Below are 20,294 nucleotides of genomic sequence, written 5' to 3' on the forward strand. Positions count from 1 at the left end.
TTTTTTCAATCTTTTGGAACTTTTCCTTCTTTGATGGAACTGTTTATTATGCTATGTATTTTGTCTGCCAGTTCATTCCTGCATTCTTTTAAAATCTAGTTTGCTATTTCATCTGGTCCATGCGATTTTCTGACATCAAGATTACTCAAGTGTTTCATTATTTCATTCTTTGTTACTTCTATTTCTTTCATAGGGGGGACTTTCTCTTTCCATTCGATCTCTTCAGGTTGTATGTTCTCCCTTGTAAACACTGTTTTAAAATGCTTGTTCATAATTTCCGCCATTTCTATTTCCTCTGTGTATTCAACTCCTTGTCTTAATTTCTCCAAATCTTGTTTGTTTTTCAGTTGTTTACAAATCTGTAAAATAATTTTGGTTGATCTACATTTTTCTATGACATCTTTTTCATATTTTCTCTTTTACTCTCTGCACACTTGTCCATATTCATTTCTATAACAAGTATATATTTTCAATTTTTCAGGTCTTTTGTCTTCAATTTGGTCCAAGTTTTATCTCTTTTGTCTTTTAACTCCCTACAATTTTTGTTGTACCAGCACTTTACATATTCTTTTTCTTGTTTTTGTCTTGGGACATACTTTCCACTCCTTTTTTATAAATTTTTGTCAAAATATTCCATTTCTCTTCCACTGTTGCTTCTTTGTACATTCCTTCCCAGTTTTCTTTTTGAAAGATTTCTCTTATTTGATCAAAGTTTGTTTTTTCATCAATCTTTTCTATATTGTTCATTTCTTTTCATGTATTTTTCCTCGGTTCCAGTTCAATCAATATGTGGTCATTTATACTTATTGGTGATTTATATTCAATTTTGTCCACTATTCTAGGTTCAGATGTGATTATTAGGTCTAGTCTCGAAGGTTCTTCATTTCTATACCTAGAGTTCTCCTGTATCCACTGTGTCATTGTATGGTCAATAATCATCTCGAGTAGAACATTTCCCCATGAGCCGTCTCCACCCTTTACTGTCATCTCTTCCCAGCAGACTTCTTTGCAATTAAAGTTGCCCATCATTACTATTCTTCCTCCATCTTCCATTATCTTATTTAATGTTATCCTTGTGTCTTCTAACATACTTTTATGTTCACACTCTTCCCACAAGGCTGTTTTTGGAGGCACATAATTTATCACAAACTTTCTGCTCTTCTTATCTCTGTCTTCCACTTCGATCATAATCATCTCTACTGTATTCTTTCCATATGTGACACACCTCACGTTTGTATCCTTCTTAGTCAGGAACATAACTCCACCCCCTTGTTTCGTCTCTCTGTTTCTAATCCAATAATTATATGCATGTCCTACACTGTTGGGTGGCAGTGGACCTTTTAATTTTGTTTCTACAATTCCCATTATGTCCGGTTCTTTTTCCTTCAGATAATCATTCAATCCTGTTATTAATCCATCTATATTTGTGTAAGACACTTTCATTTTTCTGCCACTTCCATTGTATTCTCTGTTTCCCTTTTTTCTCTAGTATGTCGTATTTCCTTACTTTCATATTCACTACTCTCCAATAGAATTTCTCTTTTCCTGACTCTGTTCTGTTCTCGTTTTTTCCTTAGCTTTATGTCTTTTCATTTTTCCTCCTCTCTTTCCTCTCTATTCATTTCTCTTTTTATCCATACCTTTTTATATTGTTCACTTGCTGCTAGTTTCCCTGTTTTTTGCTAAGATATTCTCTGCCGTCGTTTGTGACCTGAATTTAATCTTAATTGGTCTGGTCTTATCTGTACTATACTTTCTGAGTCTATACATCTCTTCAATTTGTTTCATGATTTCAGGTTCATCATCCTGAACTAATTCTAGTAGACTGCTTACTTTTTCTTTTTCCTCATTGATTCTTGTGGTTCTATTTAGGTTATATTTCTCTTCCGTTCCTAATATAATTATACATTTCTTTTTATCTGCTAAGTCTCTTACTATATTCTCCTGTCTCATCACTTTAATAACTGAGTCTTCAGTTTCTTTCATTTGTTGTTTAATTATGTCAGTAAATGCAACTTTACTGTTTTCTTGGATTTTTTCCAACCCTGTGCTTCTTTTGCTATGGCCTCTTTATTGCCTTTATTATTCCTCTGTAATTCCTCATTCTCCTCTTTTACTTTTTTTAACTGTCTTTTTAGTTCTATTTAGTTAAGTTTTTGTTCACCTCTAGTTCTTCCAATTTTTCAACTCTGCGCAATCTTTGCTATGTTACTAAACCTATTCTCCCAATGTTCGGTCATTTTTTCAAGTTTTTCCTCTAGTCTTGCTAATCGGGGGAGGTTGGTATCCTCCCCCCCCTCATTAAGTCCATGGAAACTATTATCTTCACCTTCCATTGTGCTGCTCTTATCTATATTTCTAATCTTTACATTTTTGTTAATCCCTTCAAAATCCTCAGTCCCTCGTTTGTTTACAAGACGCCTGGCCTCCTGGACCAAGTCCTCCCCTTCCTCATTTCCTTCCATTTCCCTCAGTAATCCGTCCCCTTCCTTTTTTCACCTTCCCACTACACCACGAGCTTTCCCCTTCCCTATGAATACAATAAGGTACTTCATTGACGTTGAGATCCACGTAGATTTCGCTTTTTCTTCGGAGCTCCAATTATCGCCGTCCATCCGACGAAAGTGTGTGTATGTGTATATATATATATATATATTATATATATATATATATATAATGGTTGATGAAGGAAGGGAGAAGATAGAGATGAGTGGAAAATGGAGTTCAGTATATTTGTCTATAAGACGAAAAATGTGCTAATTTTTATAAATATAACTTTTATATTTCAGATCTATGGAACCCCTGTCGACGTTCGGTTTGCCAATTTCATGTAGCAACATTAAAATATGTACTATTAACATGAAATAAAAAGATATGTTCTTGTTATTTACTTGTCCTTTCTAGTTTTATATATGTTGATTTCTAAAGAATATTTTGCAGTTCCTGCTGTAGGGACATAATGCCCTACAACTTAGGCTAAACTGATCAGAGGAATCCAACCAATTGTCATATTTGGTATGTTAAAACTTGGGTAGTGAATAAGAAATACCCAATTTATACAGCTCTGACGGTTTGAAAAAAATTAACTCTTCATTCATACCGAGTGCCCCAGGTCCTGGTTTGTCTAGGGGAGGAGCTAGCACATTGTGTCAAAATTCGGGGAAAATACGTTAGAAATAACCTTATCCAGCTTTACTGAACGTGTGCTTCAGCCCCGCCCAAGTCACTGTGTTAGTGGGAGGAGCTAGCAAAACCTCGCTAAAACTCGGGCTGCAATGGAGAGGCACGACCAAACTTATGTAGCACTATTGATAAGTAAAATGCAATCTTTGGGAGCTCGTACAATCTATGCACCAATCATTTTAGGAGGAGCATCAACAGTGAAACTTGGCTGAAAGTGCTACTGATGAAGAGGTATTGCCATCTTTTGAGAACACCTTCGGCCAACATTGAGAGGCGCTACCCGACTTATGAAGCTCTATTGACAAACAAAATCCAAATATTGGAAAATTCATCCTCGCGTTGTAGTGGATAACTCCATTCCCAGTGTATTGTGGGAGGAGCTTAGCAAAAGCCCGCCAAAGCCAATAGTGAGAGGATCTACCCGACTTATGGGGCTCTATTGATAAGAAAAATCCAAGTTTTGAAAAAAAAATCCTCACGTTGGTAAATTGACATCCGAGTCCCAGTGTATTGTGGAGCTTAGCAAAAGCCCACCAAAATTTCGTCCGATAGTGAGAGTAGCTACACGACTTATGGGGTTCTATTGACAAGCAAAATCCAAATCTTGGAAAATTCATCCTCGCGTTGTAGTGGAATAATGCCATCCATTGAATACACCCAGTGTATTGTGGGAGGAGCTTAGCAAAAGCCCGCCAAAACTTCGGCCAATAGTGAGAGGATCTACCAGACTTATGGGGCTCTATTGATAAGGAAAATCCAAGTTTTGAAAAAAATTCTCACGGTGTTGAAATTGACTGAGCACCCAGTATTGTGTGTGGGAAGAGCTTAGCAAAAAGCCCACCAAAATTTCGTCCGATAGTGAGTAGCTACACGACTTATGGGGCTCTATTGCTAAGCAAAATCCAAGTTTTGAAAAAATCCTCGCGTTGGTGTTGAAATAATGCCCCATTGAGTATTATGGAGGAGTTTCAAAGCCCACCAAAATTTCGTCCAATATTGAGAGTAGCTAACTGTCTTATGGGGCTTTATTGATACGCAAAATCCCAAATTTTGGACATAACATTATACAAATTTCAGGTTCAAGAAAAAAAAAAAACATAGTTCTCATGTGCATTTTATTATGAAGTTCAGCGTGCTAAATTTAAAAACAAAACTTTCATGTCACGTCACATGTTCTTTTATGCTGTAAAGGGATCTATCTATAAATAGCACTCATTTGGTATATAGGTCAGCCCAAGGGCATTGAATAGGCCTCTAATATCATTACAATAAAGTTAAGTTGTTTTCCAAGATGAAGAATTGCTGTAAATCTGTAGAACGCTTCCTAAATACTGTAATTCGAGCATCTTCATCCAACAGGTTCCATTGTTGTAGACGTGAGGCCAGGAGTTCACTCTGCTGCTTAGTAAGTGTTAGATCACGAACTACATCATTGAGTTACGGTTGGGTGATGAGGTGTGATTTCTTGTCAGATTCAAGTTGTCACATACGTTGTATCTTGAGATTCTGAATCGTTGAGTTGCTCGTGCCATCGCTTGGTAGTTCAGAAGGCGGCTGTGGTACAGGAATATCACTTGAATGAACAGGGCTAATAGCAGACTGAAGATCTGGACATGATAGATTTTTTGCCTTTACTGTTACGACCTGCAGGGAAATAAAATAAAATCAGACTAAAAACGGGTATTATTGGTTGTGATCACGTGCAAAAAGTGGAAGTGCAACATATTATGTATTTCGATCTTTTTTATTGATAAATCTCTTGAAAATATATTAAAAACAGTAAAGGATACATATTGGATATCCACCTTTAATATCTGTTTAAGCAGATGTAGCAATCTGTTGAATGGTCCTTTGGCTCCCTCCAGGCAGAAAGGGAACTTGTAACCCGACTCAACTGGGGATCCAGTTGAGTCTCACTCGTTTCCCCGGGGTTGCCAGGATCTGGATGAGACTTAGTGTGGTCGTGATGAAGGCGATGTATTGGATGGCCGTGCCTGCTGAAGTACCTGTAGAGCGGCCCTGGAGTCGGTGTGAATGATCACCGCTTCCTCGCGGCGGTTGGTGGTGTGCCGGAGGACGTGCTGGATGGCGACCACTTCAGTTTGGAGGGTGGAGCAGTGGTCAGATGTCCTCCATGAGAGTACCTCCTCTCCCGTGATCACCGCCGCCTCGGTTGAGCTTCTGCCGTGGTCAACGGATCCATCCGTAAAGTACACCGCGCTGCCAGGGTCCCAGGCCTGTGCCATGGTCACAAGGGCGAGCTGTCGTAGCTCCTTCAAAGAACACAGAGCCTTTGGTGCAGGGAGAGACGTATAAGCCACCTCAACAGGCGGTTGCTCCCACAGGGGTGGTTCTTGTTATGTATCGATGGGTTGGTAGGGTGCTCGTAGGAACTGAGTGGAGTCTAAGAACTTGTTGGCTGCGTTAGCGACTCTGTAGATCTAAGTGTCAGCGGTGAAGAGGGTCCTATCTTGCGGTAGGATCCTACTAAGCCTGGTGTGCAATGCCGTCTCGCTGTCCTGTAGGAGGATCTTGGCCACGATCTGTTGAGTTCTGATGGTGAGGGGAACCAGCCGAGTCTCACTCTTTAGTACACAGGCGCTGGTCCACCTGGGTGCCCCCAACAGGGTTCTCATAACCTGGTTCTGGATGACTTCGACCTTCTCCCGCACTCCGTCGTTGAGTGCGACGAGAACAGGCGCGCTGTAGTCAACTAGGAAGCGGACGACCTGCACATAGTAGAGCCGCAAGATGGCGTAGGATGTCCCTGCCCTTGGATCTTGTCATGGCCCTCATCACTGTGGTCCTCGTTTGCGTCCTCTCCCTCAAGTAGGTGACCTGACGGGCAAAGGTCAGCCTGTGATCTAGCCATAACCCGAGGTACTGGTAAACCTGCGTCCAGTTCAGCCTCACGCCCTGTACGTGTAGATGCCGGTTTGGTGCGGGTGCCCTGCACATCATGGACTAGGACTTTTTGGCTGAAATCTTCAGTCCCAGCTCCTCGCTTCTCTCGCTCAGGAGGTTGAGGGCCTCCTGTGCTTTGGCAATCAGGCTGCCGTGTCCAATGACGATGAAGACGAGGTCGTCGGCGTAGCTAAGGAGCACTGTGCCGGCCGTGAATGGTAGGCTAACCAGCTGCTCCATCAAGAGGTTCAAGAGAACAGGGGTGAGGATCCCTCCTTGTGGAGTCCCGTTCTCATAGGTCCTGTAGGATGACGTGTGGTCCTGGAATTTGACCTTGGCACGCCGCCCCTGTAGGTAATCCTCGATCCAAGCTAGTAGCCGCCTTTGGATGCCCTTGCTGACAAGATCTGCTAGGGTCGCGAGGGGCACGCCAGCTCGAAGGCCCTCTTCAGGTTGAGGAATACGGCAAGAGCAGCCCGATTATCCACGTGGTTTTAGAGAGCCATGATGCTGTCCGAGGTGCCAACACCTCGGCTGAACCCAAATACGTGTGGGTAACGGGGTTCCAGTCGCCAGTGGAGCCGGTTGAGGACCATCCTTTCTGCTGTCTTCGCCATATAGCTAAAGAGGGAGATGGGCCGCAGTTTGATGGGGTCTTTGCTTGGGTATCTGTTGGATGTCCGCCGATTTCCAAGCCGATGGTAGGTGCCTGATCACCCATGAGTGGTTGATCTGGCCCAAAATTCCTTGCTCACCAGCTGGATCTGCGTGCGCCACCATGGTGTAGGTGAACCCGTCGGCTCCAGTGGCTGTCTCGCCCTGCTCGCTGGTCTCTGGTGAGCTCCCTATGGGATGAAAGGGCAGTCCGCTGGGTCCAGTCTTGCCCTGCCGTCCCAGATGAGGCGCTCTCTCTCTTATCGGAGAAGCTGTAGCGTTCGGCTCATCTGCGCAGGAAGTTGGTCGCTGGCACATCTGGCTGCGAAGGTGTCTGCCAGCCTTTCCACCTGCTGTGGTCTTGGTTGGGCGGGAGGGCGAGAGCGCGATCCTCCAGTGGCCGTTCTCAGCTTGGAACAGAGGTCCGTCAGTCTGGTGTGTTGGGAGAAGCTGACACACCATCCCAGCCACTTGGCCTCCTTTACCCGTCGTAATACCTGGCGTGCATGGGCGACCACCTCGCGAAGTCTCTCCAAGCCGTCTCTGGTGGGTCTTCAGTAGCACCGCCGATGCATGTTGACCCGGTGGTTCTGCTCCCGCACTTCTTCCGTGTAGAACCATCAGTCCTTGTGGTGACGCCTTTATGGGGTTTTCTTCGGGATGGACGCCTCCACCGCTTCCTCGATGGCCGCCGTCAGGTCCCTCTCACGCTGTACAATGCTGTCGGGGTGTGTGTATCCCGCCCACCATGCATCCAACAATGACTGGAAGGCTCCCCAGTTCGATCGTTTGATGTCCCAGCGCAGAGTGAGAAGTGGGAGTGTCGTCTGTGTGCATTGGATCGACGTGAGTACGCCGTGGTGGTTACTAATGAGGGTGGGATGGACACTCCAGCATGATCCCGTTGGTGGCCAGTCCGCTGGAGAGGAAGGTGAGGCCCAACCTCCCGCCACGTGTGTGCGTGGGCTTTCCAGTGTTGAGTAGCTTGATCTTGTGGTTTTCCTCCAACATGGTGGCCAAGTGATGCCCCGTAGAGTTAGTTGGCGACGGAGACTGAAGTGAAGGGTGGTGGGCGTTTAAGTTGCCAGCCGCTAGAATATTTTCAGAGCTGGCAAGTGAGAGTATTTCTCCTGCGTCTAGTCGATTCCGCGGGTTCCTGTAGATGTTGTAGATGGTGAGGGAACAGTTGGGGAGGTCGAGCCGGACCGCCAACCTTTCCATCCCCTCCCCACAGGGCACCAGGTCGGTGTCCCGGTGTTGCGGGATATTGCTCTTCACTAGCGTCATACATCCCCGATCACACCCTACGACGTGTGGCAGCGAGTAGACGTTGAAGCCCGCCACTTTCATTTCACCCGTAGCCGGAAACAGGGTCTCCTGGAGTAAGATTTTGTCCAGTATATCTTGAATAATTGCCTGCTGGACTTCGTGCCTCTTGTTCCTTAGCCCCTGCACATTCCACTGAAGGATATTCAGGATGTTTGCGTCGCTACTTGGCTCCTTCATGAATGTGGCTGTTCGCTGTGTGACGGCTGTCAGGGGATGGGTTGGTGGTAGGTGCGGGTCGGTCTTCCAGCAGGACGCCTATTGTCTCCGTCAGGAGTAAGGCATTTAGGCCGGCGTTGTCAGTGGCGGCTGTGTCTGGATTCTACAGGAACCTCCTAATGGCCCCGACAAGGTAGTTGACGAGCCTGCGCAGGTCCTGCTGGTTCCCGGCTGGTGTTGCTGGCTTGGGGCACAGGGTTTTCCCGACCGTCTGGGGTAATGCCGGCTGCAGGACCATGGTTGTGATGCAGTGGGGTCTGTTGGGGGTAGTGCTGGTTGCCGCCTTTGGCTTCCTGGTCCGTCTCTTCTGTGGTTTGGCCTTCTGTTTAGCGGCCCCCTTGTGATTCTCCTGGAAGCTACTGTGGTGTCGGGGGGGTTCGTTACCTGAGCGGGGGTGGCTGGTGGGGTGCTGTCCAACTTTTTGCCATGCAAGTCGGGTGGGTTGTGGTGCGGGAATGAAGCGATGGCTGAGGGATGGGTGCTGCCGGTGTGCTTTCCTGGAGGGTAGGCGCTTGATGCGTTCGGGACATCGCAGGTTCCACGTGTGGTGGCCCTTGCCACAGTTCGTTTTTTTTTTTTTTTTTTTTTGTGGCGTGGAATGCAGTCTTCGGTCGTGTGGTGTAAGCTGCAGAAGCCACACCTGCTGTTGTGTGGGCAGCGCATCTGTAGGTGTCCGAAGCGCGGACATTTGAAGCACCGCACAGGTTCTCTGGTGAATGGGCGTAGAGGATAACTACCCCAGGCCCCTAGGTCGAGTTTTGCCAGTGCTGTGCCCTGAAGGACCACCAGCACCTATCGTTTGACCATCTTGTCTGACCTGGCCTGTAGACGTTCAACGGTTACCATGCGGGGGTGGGCCCTGATTACCTCCAATGGGAAGTCGAGAGGATACCTCTGAACCACAGCCTTGGTGTACTTCTCGGTAGGGTCAAGACGAACTAGCCTGCAGCCTACCCCGGGTCCCGTCTGGGCATCCATCTTCATTGTCGACTCCTTGTCCCTGGGGATGAGTATGTACTCACCCTTTAGGTTAGCGCCGAGCGTGATCTTCAGTCCCGCGTTGTCCCTTTTCAGCGCCACAATTGCCTGGTAGGGGCTTAGGAAGGCTTCAGGGTTCTGGAGCTTGAACTTGGGAAGAGGTACGGTCATGCCTTCCTCCGCGTTTTTACGGGGGCTTTTCTTCGGTCCCGCTACTTGCCATCCCTCTTCCTCCTGGGCCTGGAGGTGGCTCCGGGTGTCGTTGCCGTCACTCAGTCTTCTCCGGGTTGCCGTAGTCTGATGGATGGGAGTTCTCGCCCCCATCGTCGGTTCGTCTTGTCTTGGTGGCTGCTTTGAGTTCTACCGCAACGTCTTCGTCGCCGTCTGAGTCATCAAATATACTTCGTTTGCGAAAGGCTTCAGCCATGGTGTTTCATGTCCGAGGGAGACTACGCGGTCGATTGAGGGCACTGTATATCTTCACTCTTACACTGTCACCGATGAACTCGATGTGTGACTGGGGTGTTGGTGCTCGGTCGCTGGCCACTGCTGTGTGTATGTGTAATTGTAAACATGCGACCAGGCGTCGATTTATATACCGCGTGAGTAGTGACCTGTGGTGCAAAATTACATAATTACACTGGATTAGTTTAGGTCGGGTCAAGCAGGGTCGGGAGAATCCTGTGGAAATAAGAATTCTGCGGGCATGACGAGGGGTTGGGTGAGGACCATCTGCTGAAGACACGCTGAGGTCGTCCTTGATGACTGTCTGGAGGCCAAGGAGTATCCATGGTAGTTGGGGTAGCCAGGAGCCGTTGCAACGTGCCATAAGAGATGCTTTGAGTGAGCGGTGGGTTCGTTCGACCATGCCGTTGGCTGTAGGGTTGTAGGAGGTAGTGTGATGGGCTGTAGTACCCAGGAGTTCGGCGAGGGACTGCCACAGCTGCGATGTGAAGCAAGTTCCTCGGTCGGAGGTGACGTGCTCCGGGAGGCCAAATCTGGCGATCCATCCACTGAGGAAGGTTGTAGTGCACGACGAGGCGGTACTATCCTTCATGGGAATGTCCTCCAACCAGCGGGTCGATCTATCAATGGCATTCCGATGGGGGGAGTGGGACGACGATGTCGACATGAATGTGCGAAGCGTCGTCGGGGCTGATGGAATGATCCGATGCCTGATTCAGTGTGGCGATGGGCTTTGCTTTGCCGGCAGGCGATGCAGGATCTGGCCCAATCCTTTGCGTCCTTGGAGATGCTGTGCCAGATGAATTTCTTCAGGAGCTTCGTAGTGACGCGCCCTGAAGGGTGAGACAGACCGTGTATTAAGTTAAACACTTGACGTCGGAAGGCGGCTGGGATGAGGGGTCGTGGACGGCCGGTACTGATGTCGCAGAGGATGGTGTGCTTGTGAAAGGGAACGTCTTGCTACTTAAGGGATGTGATAGATGTCCTATAGGCAAGTGTTTCAGGATCCTCCCGTTGCTCTCTGGCGATGGCTTCGTAGTCGAGGCTTAGTTGAACTGCGTCGATGGCTATTCGGGAGAGGACGTCGGCGACAGGGTTCCTTGTACCAGGCACATGCCTAATAGTGCAATTGAACTCGGCGATGGCGGAGAGGTGGCGGCGCTGTTTGACAAACCAGGCGTCCAGTTGTTTTGTAAAAGCGTGTACCAGAGGTTGATGGTGTTCGTGATAAAGGAGAAGCCCTCGAGGAAGTGGCGAAAGTGGCGGACGGCGTGGTGGATAGCAAGGAGCTCTCTCTCAAAGGTGCTGTTGTTGAGCTCGGTCTTGGAGAGTTTCCTGCTGAAGAAATCGAGGGGTGTACGTGTGCCATGGAGTTGTTCGATCACCCCCTATGGCGACATTACTGGCGTCAGTTGGCAGTTGTAACTGGTCACCTGGTGCAGGGAACGAGAGGGTGGTGGGACGTTTTTTTTTTTTTTTTTCCAAGAAGGTAGCTTGCAGGGCGGAGTTCCACAGGAGGTCCTTCGGTTTTCCGTGAAGGGCGTTATAGAGTGGGTGCAGCGTTTTCGCGATGTTAGCGAGGAACCGGTGGTAGAAGTTGGCTATCCCAATAAATTCCTGCAGGGCTTTGATGGTGGTGGGTTTGGGGAATTTGTCGACTGCGGCGACTTTATCCTGCAGAGGACGAACGCCGTCCCAAAAATGGGAAGGACTTTTTTTTCCGAAGCTGCATTTGTCGAAACGGACAACGATGCCGTTGTCCTGGAGACACTCGAGGATGGTCCACAGGTGTTAGTGATGCTGGACAGGCGAGTTTGAGAATACCAGGGTATCGTCGACGTAGCAGACTCAGAAGTCGAGGTCGCCGAGGATGCTGTCCATTAGGCGCTGGAAGGTCGCACTTGAATTTCGCAGGCCGAAGCAGGATTAATTAAAGGTGTACGTTCCGAAGGGGGTGGTGATGACGGTCTTCAGGATGTCGTCTGTATGTACCGGGACTTGGTAGTAGCCCTTCAGGAGGTCCAGTGTCGAAAAGATCTTGGCGATGTTGAGGTATGTGGTGACGTTGGCGATGTTTGGGAGTAGATAGTGGTCAGGTTCCGTCATCATGTTCAGCCGGTAGTCTCCACAGGGGCGCCACGAACCGTCGTTCTTCTTGATAAGGTGGAGAGGGGAGGAGCAAGGGCTTGAGGCCTTTTGTCAGAGGCCTAGTCTCTCCATCTCCTGGAATGTTTTCTTGGTGACGGTGATTTTCTCGGGCGGTAGGTGGCGGTATTTGGCAAATACCGGGGGCCCAGATGTCTTGATGTAGTGATACAAGCCATGTTTAGCTGGCGTCTGTGGTGTTTGTCGCAGCTTGAAGACACCGGGGAATTCCGTGAGCAGGTGGACATAAGGCATTCCAGCGTCGATTGCCGCGACCGTGGTTGGCTGTGGTGCGATTTGCAGGGACGTCGAGGCTGCTGGAAAATATATTACACGTCACAATACCAACCATACGACGTCGCAGCAGCAGCACCAAACGGCTGTTGAGCATCAGGTCTAACCACAATTCGACCAAAGGCCAGTTGACATGGAATTAGGCCGACCTGACCTTGACCTCTTAGGACACCTGGTCCGACAACGAAACGACCGTTGAGAAGCGTACGTCCACATAAGGAATTATTTTCATATTTCATTTTTCACCATTATTAAAATATGCCACGTTCTTCTTTGTATCATATTTGCATATATATTTTAATATTGATTGTATCACTAAACCATGTAAATATTACTGTATGACCAAAAATTGATGTAGTGGCAACTGTCACAGCCTTCGTGGTCAGTTGCCTTGCTTCCTAGCGCAGATCTCGACTGGCTCTGGACAGGACAACTGGCTACAATTTACTCGAGTAAATCTGTAGAACAAAGCATCCTTTGACTTGCTCCTCTACTCACATTGCCTCCAAAATGTGGATCAAACCTTCCACAAGGCAGATGTAATCATGCAGACCAGGAGGCTGTTGGCGACATCGACCAGTAACCTGGGATGAGGGAGAAAGTCAGCACCGAGGAGGTGCATCTGGACATCTGCCAGAATGAAGTTCCAGTCGTGGCGACTCCCTAAGGTGAGGTGCAGGCGTTTTCACCCGTAGGTGGCTATGGTAGCACCATTAGCAGCAACGAGCCTAACACCAGCATCCTTGGGGACAGCATTCTGCAGCAGATGCAGGAAATATAGAACCGTAAGTGCCGGTGTTGACAAGGACATTTAGAGGACTTATCGTTGATGTTGAGGCCCATCGTACCTGTAGAGGCCACTGTGATGGACGGTGACCCTTTTAGGCATTTTTTTTCAGGTACATCCTGGTTTGCATTTCTTGGCGAAGGCGCCAAATCTCGTGTAGTAGTAGCACTAGTGTAGAGGGGCGGTGGTCTGGTGTCGTCGTTGTTGTTGGCGCATGTAGGCTGGCGATGCTACTGCGGTGATTTCATCCTTGACGTTGTCAGCAGCATAGATGTCCTGGCCCCTTGCTGCGGTGGTATGAACGTTGGCAAGATGGTTCGCCTTCCGTGAAACCTCGTCGATGGATCGGACGGGTGCTGGGAGGCACAGGAGCCACATTTGACAGAGCATACCGATGCTCCAACCGGTTCCGTTGGCTGTGGGTGGGAGGCGGGCAATAGACATCATCTCGAGGTATGCTGTACTTGGTTTAATGTCCCTCAGTGGCTATTGGGAGAGTTAGAGAATATTTGTGGCTCTGGAGACTGCTGACAGCATGAATTCCTGAAGGAGGATAGGGAGGGAAGGATAGTTGCAGTGGGAAGTGCTAAGAAAATGACCGTGATGAGTGAGGAAAACTGAGGAGAAATAAGGAAGGATGAAGTGAAGCCAGTTGTTAAGATGATGAAAGCAGATAAGGCACCTGGCTTGGATGGATGCCATGCAGAATGTCTAAAAAAAGGAGGTACAGTGATGGTGGACTGGCTGGTGAGGTTATTTAATGTTTGTTGGCGAGGGTAGAGTGCTGGAGCACTGGAGAAGTGTCTATATAGTTCCACTCTACAAGGGAAAAGGGGACAAGTGCGAGTGTAGTAGTTTCAGAGGGATTAGCTTGTTAAGTGTAGTTGGGAAGGCTTATGGGAGGATCTTGATTGAGAGGATTAGGAGAGGAACCGAGGGAGTAACTGGTGAGGAACAGTGTGGATTTAGGACAGGTAGAGGTTGCACAGATCAGATTTTTGTGGTAAGACAGATATGTGAGAAAGCTATAGGAAAAGGTAAGGATCTGGAAAAGGCTTAAGACAGGGTAGACAGGAAGGCACTGTGGGAGATATTGTAGATATACAGGATAGGATTCCAAGCTTCTAGGAGCTGTCAGGAGTTTTTACAAGAGTAGTAAAGCATGTGTCAGGATTAGAAATGGAGAGAGTGAGTGATTCAAGGTAAAGGTGGGACTTCATCAGGGATGTGTTATGTCGCCCTGGCTCTTCAACTTATACATGGATGGGGTGGTGTGAGAGGTAAATGCAAGGGTGGTGGGTCAGGGATTGGAGATGGTTAAAGAAAATGGAGAAAAGTGGGAGGTGAGCCAGCTGTTGTTTGCGGACGACACTGCGCTTGTGGCAGGATCAGAGGAGGGATTGAGGAAGTTGGTGACAGAGTTTGGGAGAGTATGTGAAAGAAGAAAGTTAAGATAAATGTGGGTAAAAGTAAGGTGATGAGATGTACAGGGGGTGAAAGTGGCAGTAGACTGGAAGTGAGCATTAAGGGAGAGCGACTGGAGGAAGTAGATAGTTTTAGACACTTGGGTGCGAATGTGGCAGGAAAAGGAGTGGAGGTAGAATGTAGACTGAGAGAAGCGAGTAAATGCCTTGGTGGATTAAAAAGTTTAATGAGAAATAGACATTTGGGAATGGATGCTAAGAGGAGATTGTATGAAGGAGTGATTGTGCCAACAGCACTGTATGGGGCAGAAACATGGAACATAAGAGAGGAAGAGAGAAGGAGTTTGAATGTGTTTGAGATGAGGTGTCTGAGAAGTATGATGGGGGTTACTAGGCTGGATAGAGTGAGAAATAAGGAGGTGAGGAGGAGAACAGGGGTGGAAAGGGGGTTGGGAGATAGGGTTGATGAAAGAGTATTAGGATGGTTTGGACACATGGAAAGAATGAGTGAAGAAAGACTAGTAAAAGAGGTATGGAAGGCTGATGTGGAGGGAGTGAACATGAAGGGCCATCCTAGGATGAGGTGGATGGATGGAGTGAAGGGGGCTTTGGGGAAGAGGGGAATATCTGTTGAGGAAGGACGGGAGAGGACAGAAGACAGGGGTGAATGGTTGTATATGGATGATGTTGTGATGCATGAGGTGGAATGGGGGTGAGGTAGTATGTGTGAGCAAATTTTGATGCAGCCCGAAGGGATTTCTCCCCGTCTTCTCCTTTATGCATGGGGGGATGGAGAGGGGGGGGGGGTCGCCGATTTAATGAAGAGGCCTTGCTGTGGGTGTGCTGTGTCTTGCAACACTGCTTCTGACCCAGGGCAGACAAGGTGCAGGGATGACCTGTCATCCAGGAGGTGCTAAGATGAGAGGGAGGGTGGAGGGGTGTGGAGTGTATTCAGGGATGAAATGGGTGGGAATGATTTTATGCCTTTTCCTTTTTGGCTACCTCCCTTGTACATACACATACATATACCAAGGCTTTTTCCCCCTTCCAAGGGAGGTAGCCAAAAAGGGAAAGGCATAAAAACACTCCCACCCATTTCATCCCTAAATACACTCCACACCCCTCCCACCCTCCCTCTCATCTGAGCACCTCCTGGATGACAGGTCATCCCTGCACCCTGCCCACCGCCCTGGGTCAGAAGCAGTACCTCCCTTGTAAGGAGGAAAAAGCCTTGGTATATGTATGTTTTTGTCGCCTTTTATGACTCCAACGGGAACACTCAGTGGCAGTATTCTTTCTCCCCTACCACAGGGTTCAGTGAAAAAGGAAATATATATTGGATGTAATATAAATGGAATATTCATATACACACAAACAAAAACAGCCTATAGTAAAACTATGAACCCCAAAAATGTCAAATAACAAGTCAACCAAAGGAAAATGATGCTAAGCAAAACTTATCAAATCTATTACTTTACTTAATGTATCTACACTATTGTCTTCTCCAAAATCCTTCTGGAAGAACACAGCAAGATATATAATATCCACAATGTCTTACAAATCTAAATGTATGCTGTATTTTTCAAATCTATTCACTTTTGCAACACTAAATCTTATTCATCCTAATTCTTTTTATCTACATGGACAGTATAAGAAGGAAGTTACTTTTCTGAAGATACAATATAAATTAAAAACAATATTGCAGTTTGCACTTTAAAACCTATCCTGTAAAATCTTCCATGTGGAGTATGGTCTTAAAAATTCCAATACAACTAGACTTTTACATCATACTATAATCAAGTATTCTATTTATGACATTATCTCTACTATGCAACAGCATTATATAATTAATATAAAGTTATTCCTTTCTGGAACTGTCAGTTCAAATAAATTTCGAAAAAAGAAAGAAAAGAAAAAGAAAAAGAAAAAAAAATTAATAATAATAATATATATAATAATAATAATAATGCTATTCATATGGGCAATGTAGTATCGAAACAACTCATCAACTGGTCTGAAAATTGATATTCCTGTTCTTTCCTACAAAAATTTCTTTAATCTCTTCAATACAATGAGACTTACATACACATCATGAGGCACTAATGGGTATGCGAGATTATATTTATTTTGTAGTTCTAGCTAAATGACCCCTGAATTCTGTGAACTGGTATGATCATGTTTTTTGAGTTTATTATTATTCAGAGTGAAAGAAAATGAATAATACAGTGATTTTATATTCTATAATGCAAATAGTTTGGTGCATCATACACTAGGCATCCGATGCTGAATGTGAGAATTTGACTGATATTGAAGAAATTAACATGATGCGAAAAAGTTGCGAGGATTTTTTCCTTCCATACCTAGCCACCTTGATTTAGATCTGCTAGTCATGGATAATGGGAGGTTGTCCATCAATGTCACAGTTAGTTGATGACCTTCACGATTTCTACTTTCCATTTATTCTTATGCTTTGATTATGAACTATGTGGGTTGTTTGACTATAATTATCCAGATCTCATTTATAACCACGAGAAAGCCACATCTTAAACAGTACCAGTTTGAGTTTTAAATCCTATCAAAACTCAATTTCTTGGGTTGTGCTATGGGGAGGTAGTACAACCATTAATCATCACTTAAAATTTATTAAGCAGCTCACTGACCAAGAAATTGAGGATGCTTCCAAACAACCACAAAGAGAATTTCCTAGGTTCTGCCACTTCAATTTTCAGATTGTTTTTATACAACAAGATTAAAGTCTACAAGTACTTTTTTCCTGTTACCTGAGATAAGAGAGGTGGTTGAATGTACCTCAGGAAAATCAGAAAGACAATCACAAATCAGTGAACAAGCTTTTAGTTTTACTGTTCAGTGGATTTACCTCGGTACTAAAGTTGCCAAGGAACTTCATCAAAATTGAACATAATATCCCGATAATGCATATGATGAAATTTTATTCAGTCCAATAGTCCCCAGATGACTGATTTCCAAATTGTACAAACAGGAGGTATGATATTAATAATCAAACCTGACCAGATTCAGAATTAAGTCATGTGGAAAAGCTAGTTGGAGTTCCCTAGAATTTTTCTTTGTGATCGTATCTTAGTGTCTGAAGTGACTTTGTCTTTGGCTGAAAACACTGCTGGAGGTTTTATCTCTCGTTTCTTTAGTGACCCCTGCCGGCTCAGACTTGAATTATTCTCCTTGTTTTCCTGAAGATTTAAAATATAAAATAATTAAAGAATGGCCAAATATGAAAAGAGAGAGAGAAATTTAAGACATTTCAATTATACTTACAAGCCTATCTATCTGTATACCAAGGGCTTCTTCACCCTTATAAGGGAGGTAGCCAAGTCAAAGACATGCAACCACACTGTTTACAAGTAGACATAAAAAATAAAAGAGAATCCTTAATCCCTATCTCCACAACATTTAGGCTTCACCAAAGTAATGAATGTAACTATGCAGTCAATATCCTAATATGGCATTATTGTAATATTAATACCAGGATCAATTCAACAATATATTTCCAACACAATATAAAACTGAAAATATAAAAATTTTACCTTAGCCTCTGGTAAGGAGCATGTGGAAGATGACCTATCTAATACCTTTCCTTTGGATTCAGACAAGGATTGGGTAGAAGATGACTTGGACAGAGGATGCAGTACCCGAGGTACAGCAAACATTTCATATTCATCACTACCATTCTGAGAGGGCAAAGAATAAAAATTAAGATTCCTTGTATATACATATGCCAAAGGATTTTCCCCCTTACAAGGGAGGTGAAGAAGAAGAAGAAGAAGAAGAAGAAGAAGAAGAAGAAGAAGAAGAAGAAGAAGAAGAAGAAGAAGAAGAAGAAGAAGAAGAAGAAGAAGAAGAAGAAGAAGAAGAAGAAAATGGGGGTGGGGGTGGGGGAATAAAGTCCACTCCCACCCATTCCATCCCCACATACTCCAATCCCATTCACCCACCTCCTTCCTTCTTATCTTGGCTCCTCCTGGATGACAGGTCATCCCTGCATCTCACCCACTGCCCAGGGTCAGAAGCAGTGTCGCAAGACACAGCAGATCCACAGCAAGACAGCTTCATTAAATCAGTGCCCCCCCCCCCATCCCCTCATGCAGAAAAAGAGAAGGCGGGCTGCATCAAATTATTTTTCACACATACACCTACACCCCATCCCCCACCCACTCCCTTTCATGCATCACACCCTCATCCATACACAACCATTCTCCATTCACCACTATCTTCTGTCTTATCCCATCCTTCCTCAACAGGAATTCCCCTCTTTCCCAATGTCCCTTTTACTGCATCCATCCATCTCATCCTTGGTTGCCCCTTCATGTTCACTTCTTACACCTCTGCCTTCCACACCTCTTTTACTAATCTTTCTTCACTCATTCTTTCCATGTGTCCAAACCATCTCAATACTCTTTCATCAACCCTATCTCCCAACTCCCTATTCACCCCCGTTCTCCTCATTTCTCACTCTATCCAGCCTAGTAACCCCTATCATATTTCTCAGGCACTTCATCTCAAACACATTCAAACTCCTCCTCTCTTATGTTCCATGTTTCTGCTCCATACAGTGATGTCAGCACAATCACTCTATACACTCTCCTCTTAGCATCCATTCCGTTTATGGTAAATCAAGAGTCCTTGTAATGTTGTTATACAACATACATCCACCAAAAGGCCTCTTCTCCCTTATAACAGAGATAGCCAGCCAAGGCATATACCCATCCCACACTCATTTGTTTTCCCTCTTATATTAGTTCCTTGTGGAGGAAGAGCCATCCCTATTCCCTCATCCACTGCCTGGGTTAAAAGCAATGCAGCATGACAGCAGCTCCACAAAAGAGCCTGACCAGTGAAGATGGTTTACCCCCTCTGCTTCATTACATGGTAACCCTTCCCTCTCATGAGTACATACATACATACATACATACATATATATATATATATATATATATATATATATATATATATATATATATATATATATATATATATACACACACATACCATGGGCTTTTTCCCCTTTACAAAGGAGGTAGCTAAAGTCAAAGGCATTCCACTCCCACCTATTTCATCCCCACATACTCCATTCCTCTCTCCCTCTTTTCTTGGCTCCTCCTGCATGACATATCCCTGCATCTTGCCCACTGTCCAGGGTCAGAAGCAATGCAGCAAGACACCGCACATCCACAGCAAGGCTGCTTCATCTAATTGGTGACCCCCACCCCTCTCTATCCCTTCATGCAGAAAGAGAGAAGACAGAAAGGAACCCTTTCAGGGGTCACTGATTTAATAAAGTGGCCTTGCTTTGGATATGCTGTCTTGTGAGGGTAGTGAGCGAGATACAGGAGCCAAGATAAGAGGGAGGGTGGGGTGTGGATGGGAGTGGAGTAAATGGGGATGCATCATCCATACACAACCATTCTTCACTCACCCCAATCTTCTGTGTTCTCCTGTCCTTCCTAAGCAGATATTCCCCTCTCTTGCAATGCCCCTTTTAATCTCATGAATAATTAGAGAAAATAAGCAGAAATTCCTTCAGCCTGTACAAGTATCAACCATTCCCACTTTTCTCCATTTTCTTTAACCATCTTCAGTCCCCAACCCACAACCCTTGCATTTACCTCTAGCATCACCCCATCCATGTATAAATTGAACAGCAAAGGTGACATAACACATCCCTGATGAAGTCCCACTTTTACTTCAAACCACTCCCTCTCCATTCGATTCTAACACAAGCTCTACTAATAAAAATTCTTGACTGTTCTTAAAAGATTTCCCCCTATTAACATCAGTCAAGAGTTTTTATGAGAAGTAGTGCTTGTGTTAGAATCAGAAATGGAGAGTGAGTGGTTTGGGGTAAAGGTGGGACTTCGTCAAGGATATATATATATAAA

General features: G+C 45.5%; 1 protein-coding gene across 2 annotated transcripts in view; it reads right to left on the reverse strand.

The window, feature by feature from the left end:
• Window positions 1-15,834: 15,834 nt before the first annotated feature.
• LOC143040737 (uncharacterized) overlaps window positions 15,835-20,294 on the reverse strand; it is a 43,749-nt gene continuing 39,289 nt past the window's right edge. Inside the window, exons 19-21 of one of the 2 annotated variants that reach the window (XM_076212121.1) lie at window positions 17,943-18,086; window positions 17,674-17,749; window positions 17,454-17,588 (exon numbers count right to left, since the gene is read on the reverse strand). In XM_076212121.1, the coding sequence (XP_076068236.1) occupies window positions 17,711-17,749; window positions 17,943-18,086 (183 nt within the window). In that variant the 3' untranslated portion in view covers window positions 17,454-17,588; window positions 17,674-17,710. Of the gene's footprint in view, window positions 17,589-17,673; window positions 17,750-17,942; window positions 18,087-20,294 lie in introns of both variants that reach the window. The other variant, XM_076212120.1, reaches the window with a different exon arrangement.

The sequence above is a fragment of the Oratosquilla oratoria genome, chromosome 29, assembly GCF_046742065.1.
Source record: "Oratosquilla oratoria isolate Oo_2021 chromosome 29, ASM4674206v1, whole genome shotgun sequence".
Taxonomy (NCBI): domain Eukaryota; kingdom Metazoa; phylum Arthropoda; class Malacostraca; order Stomatopoda; family Squillidae; genus Oratosquilla; species Oratosquilla oratoria.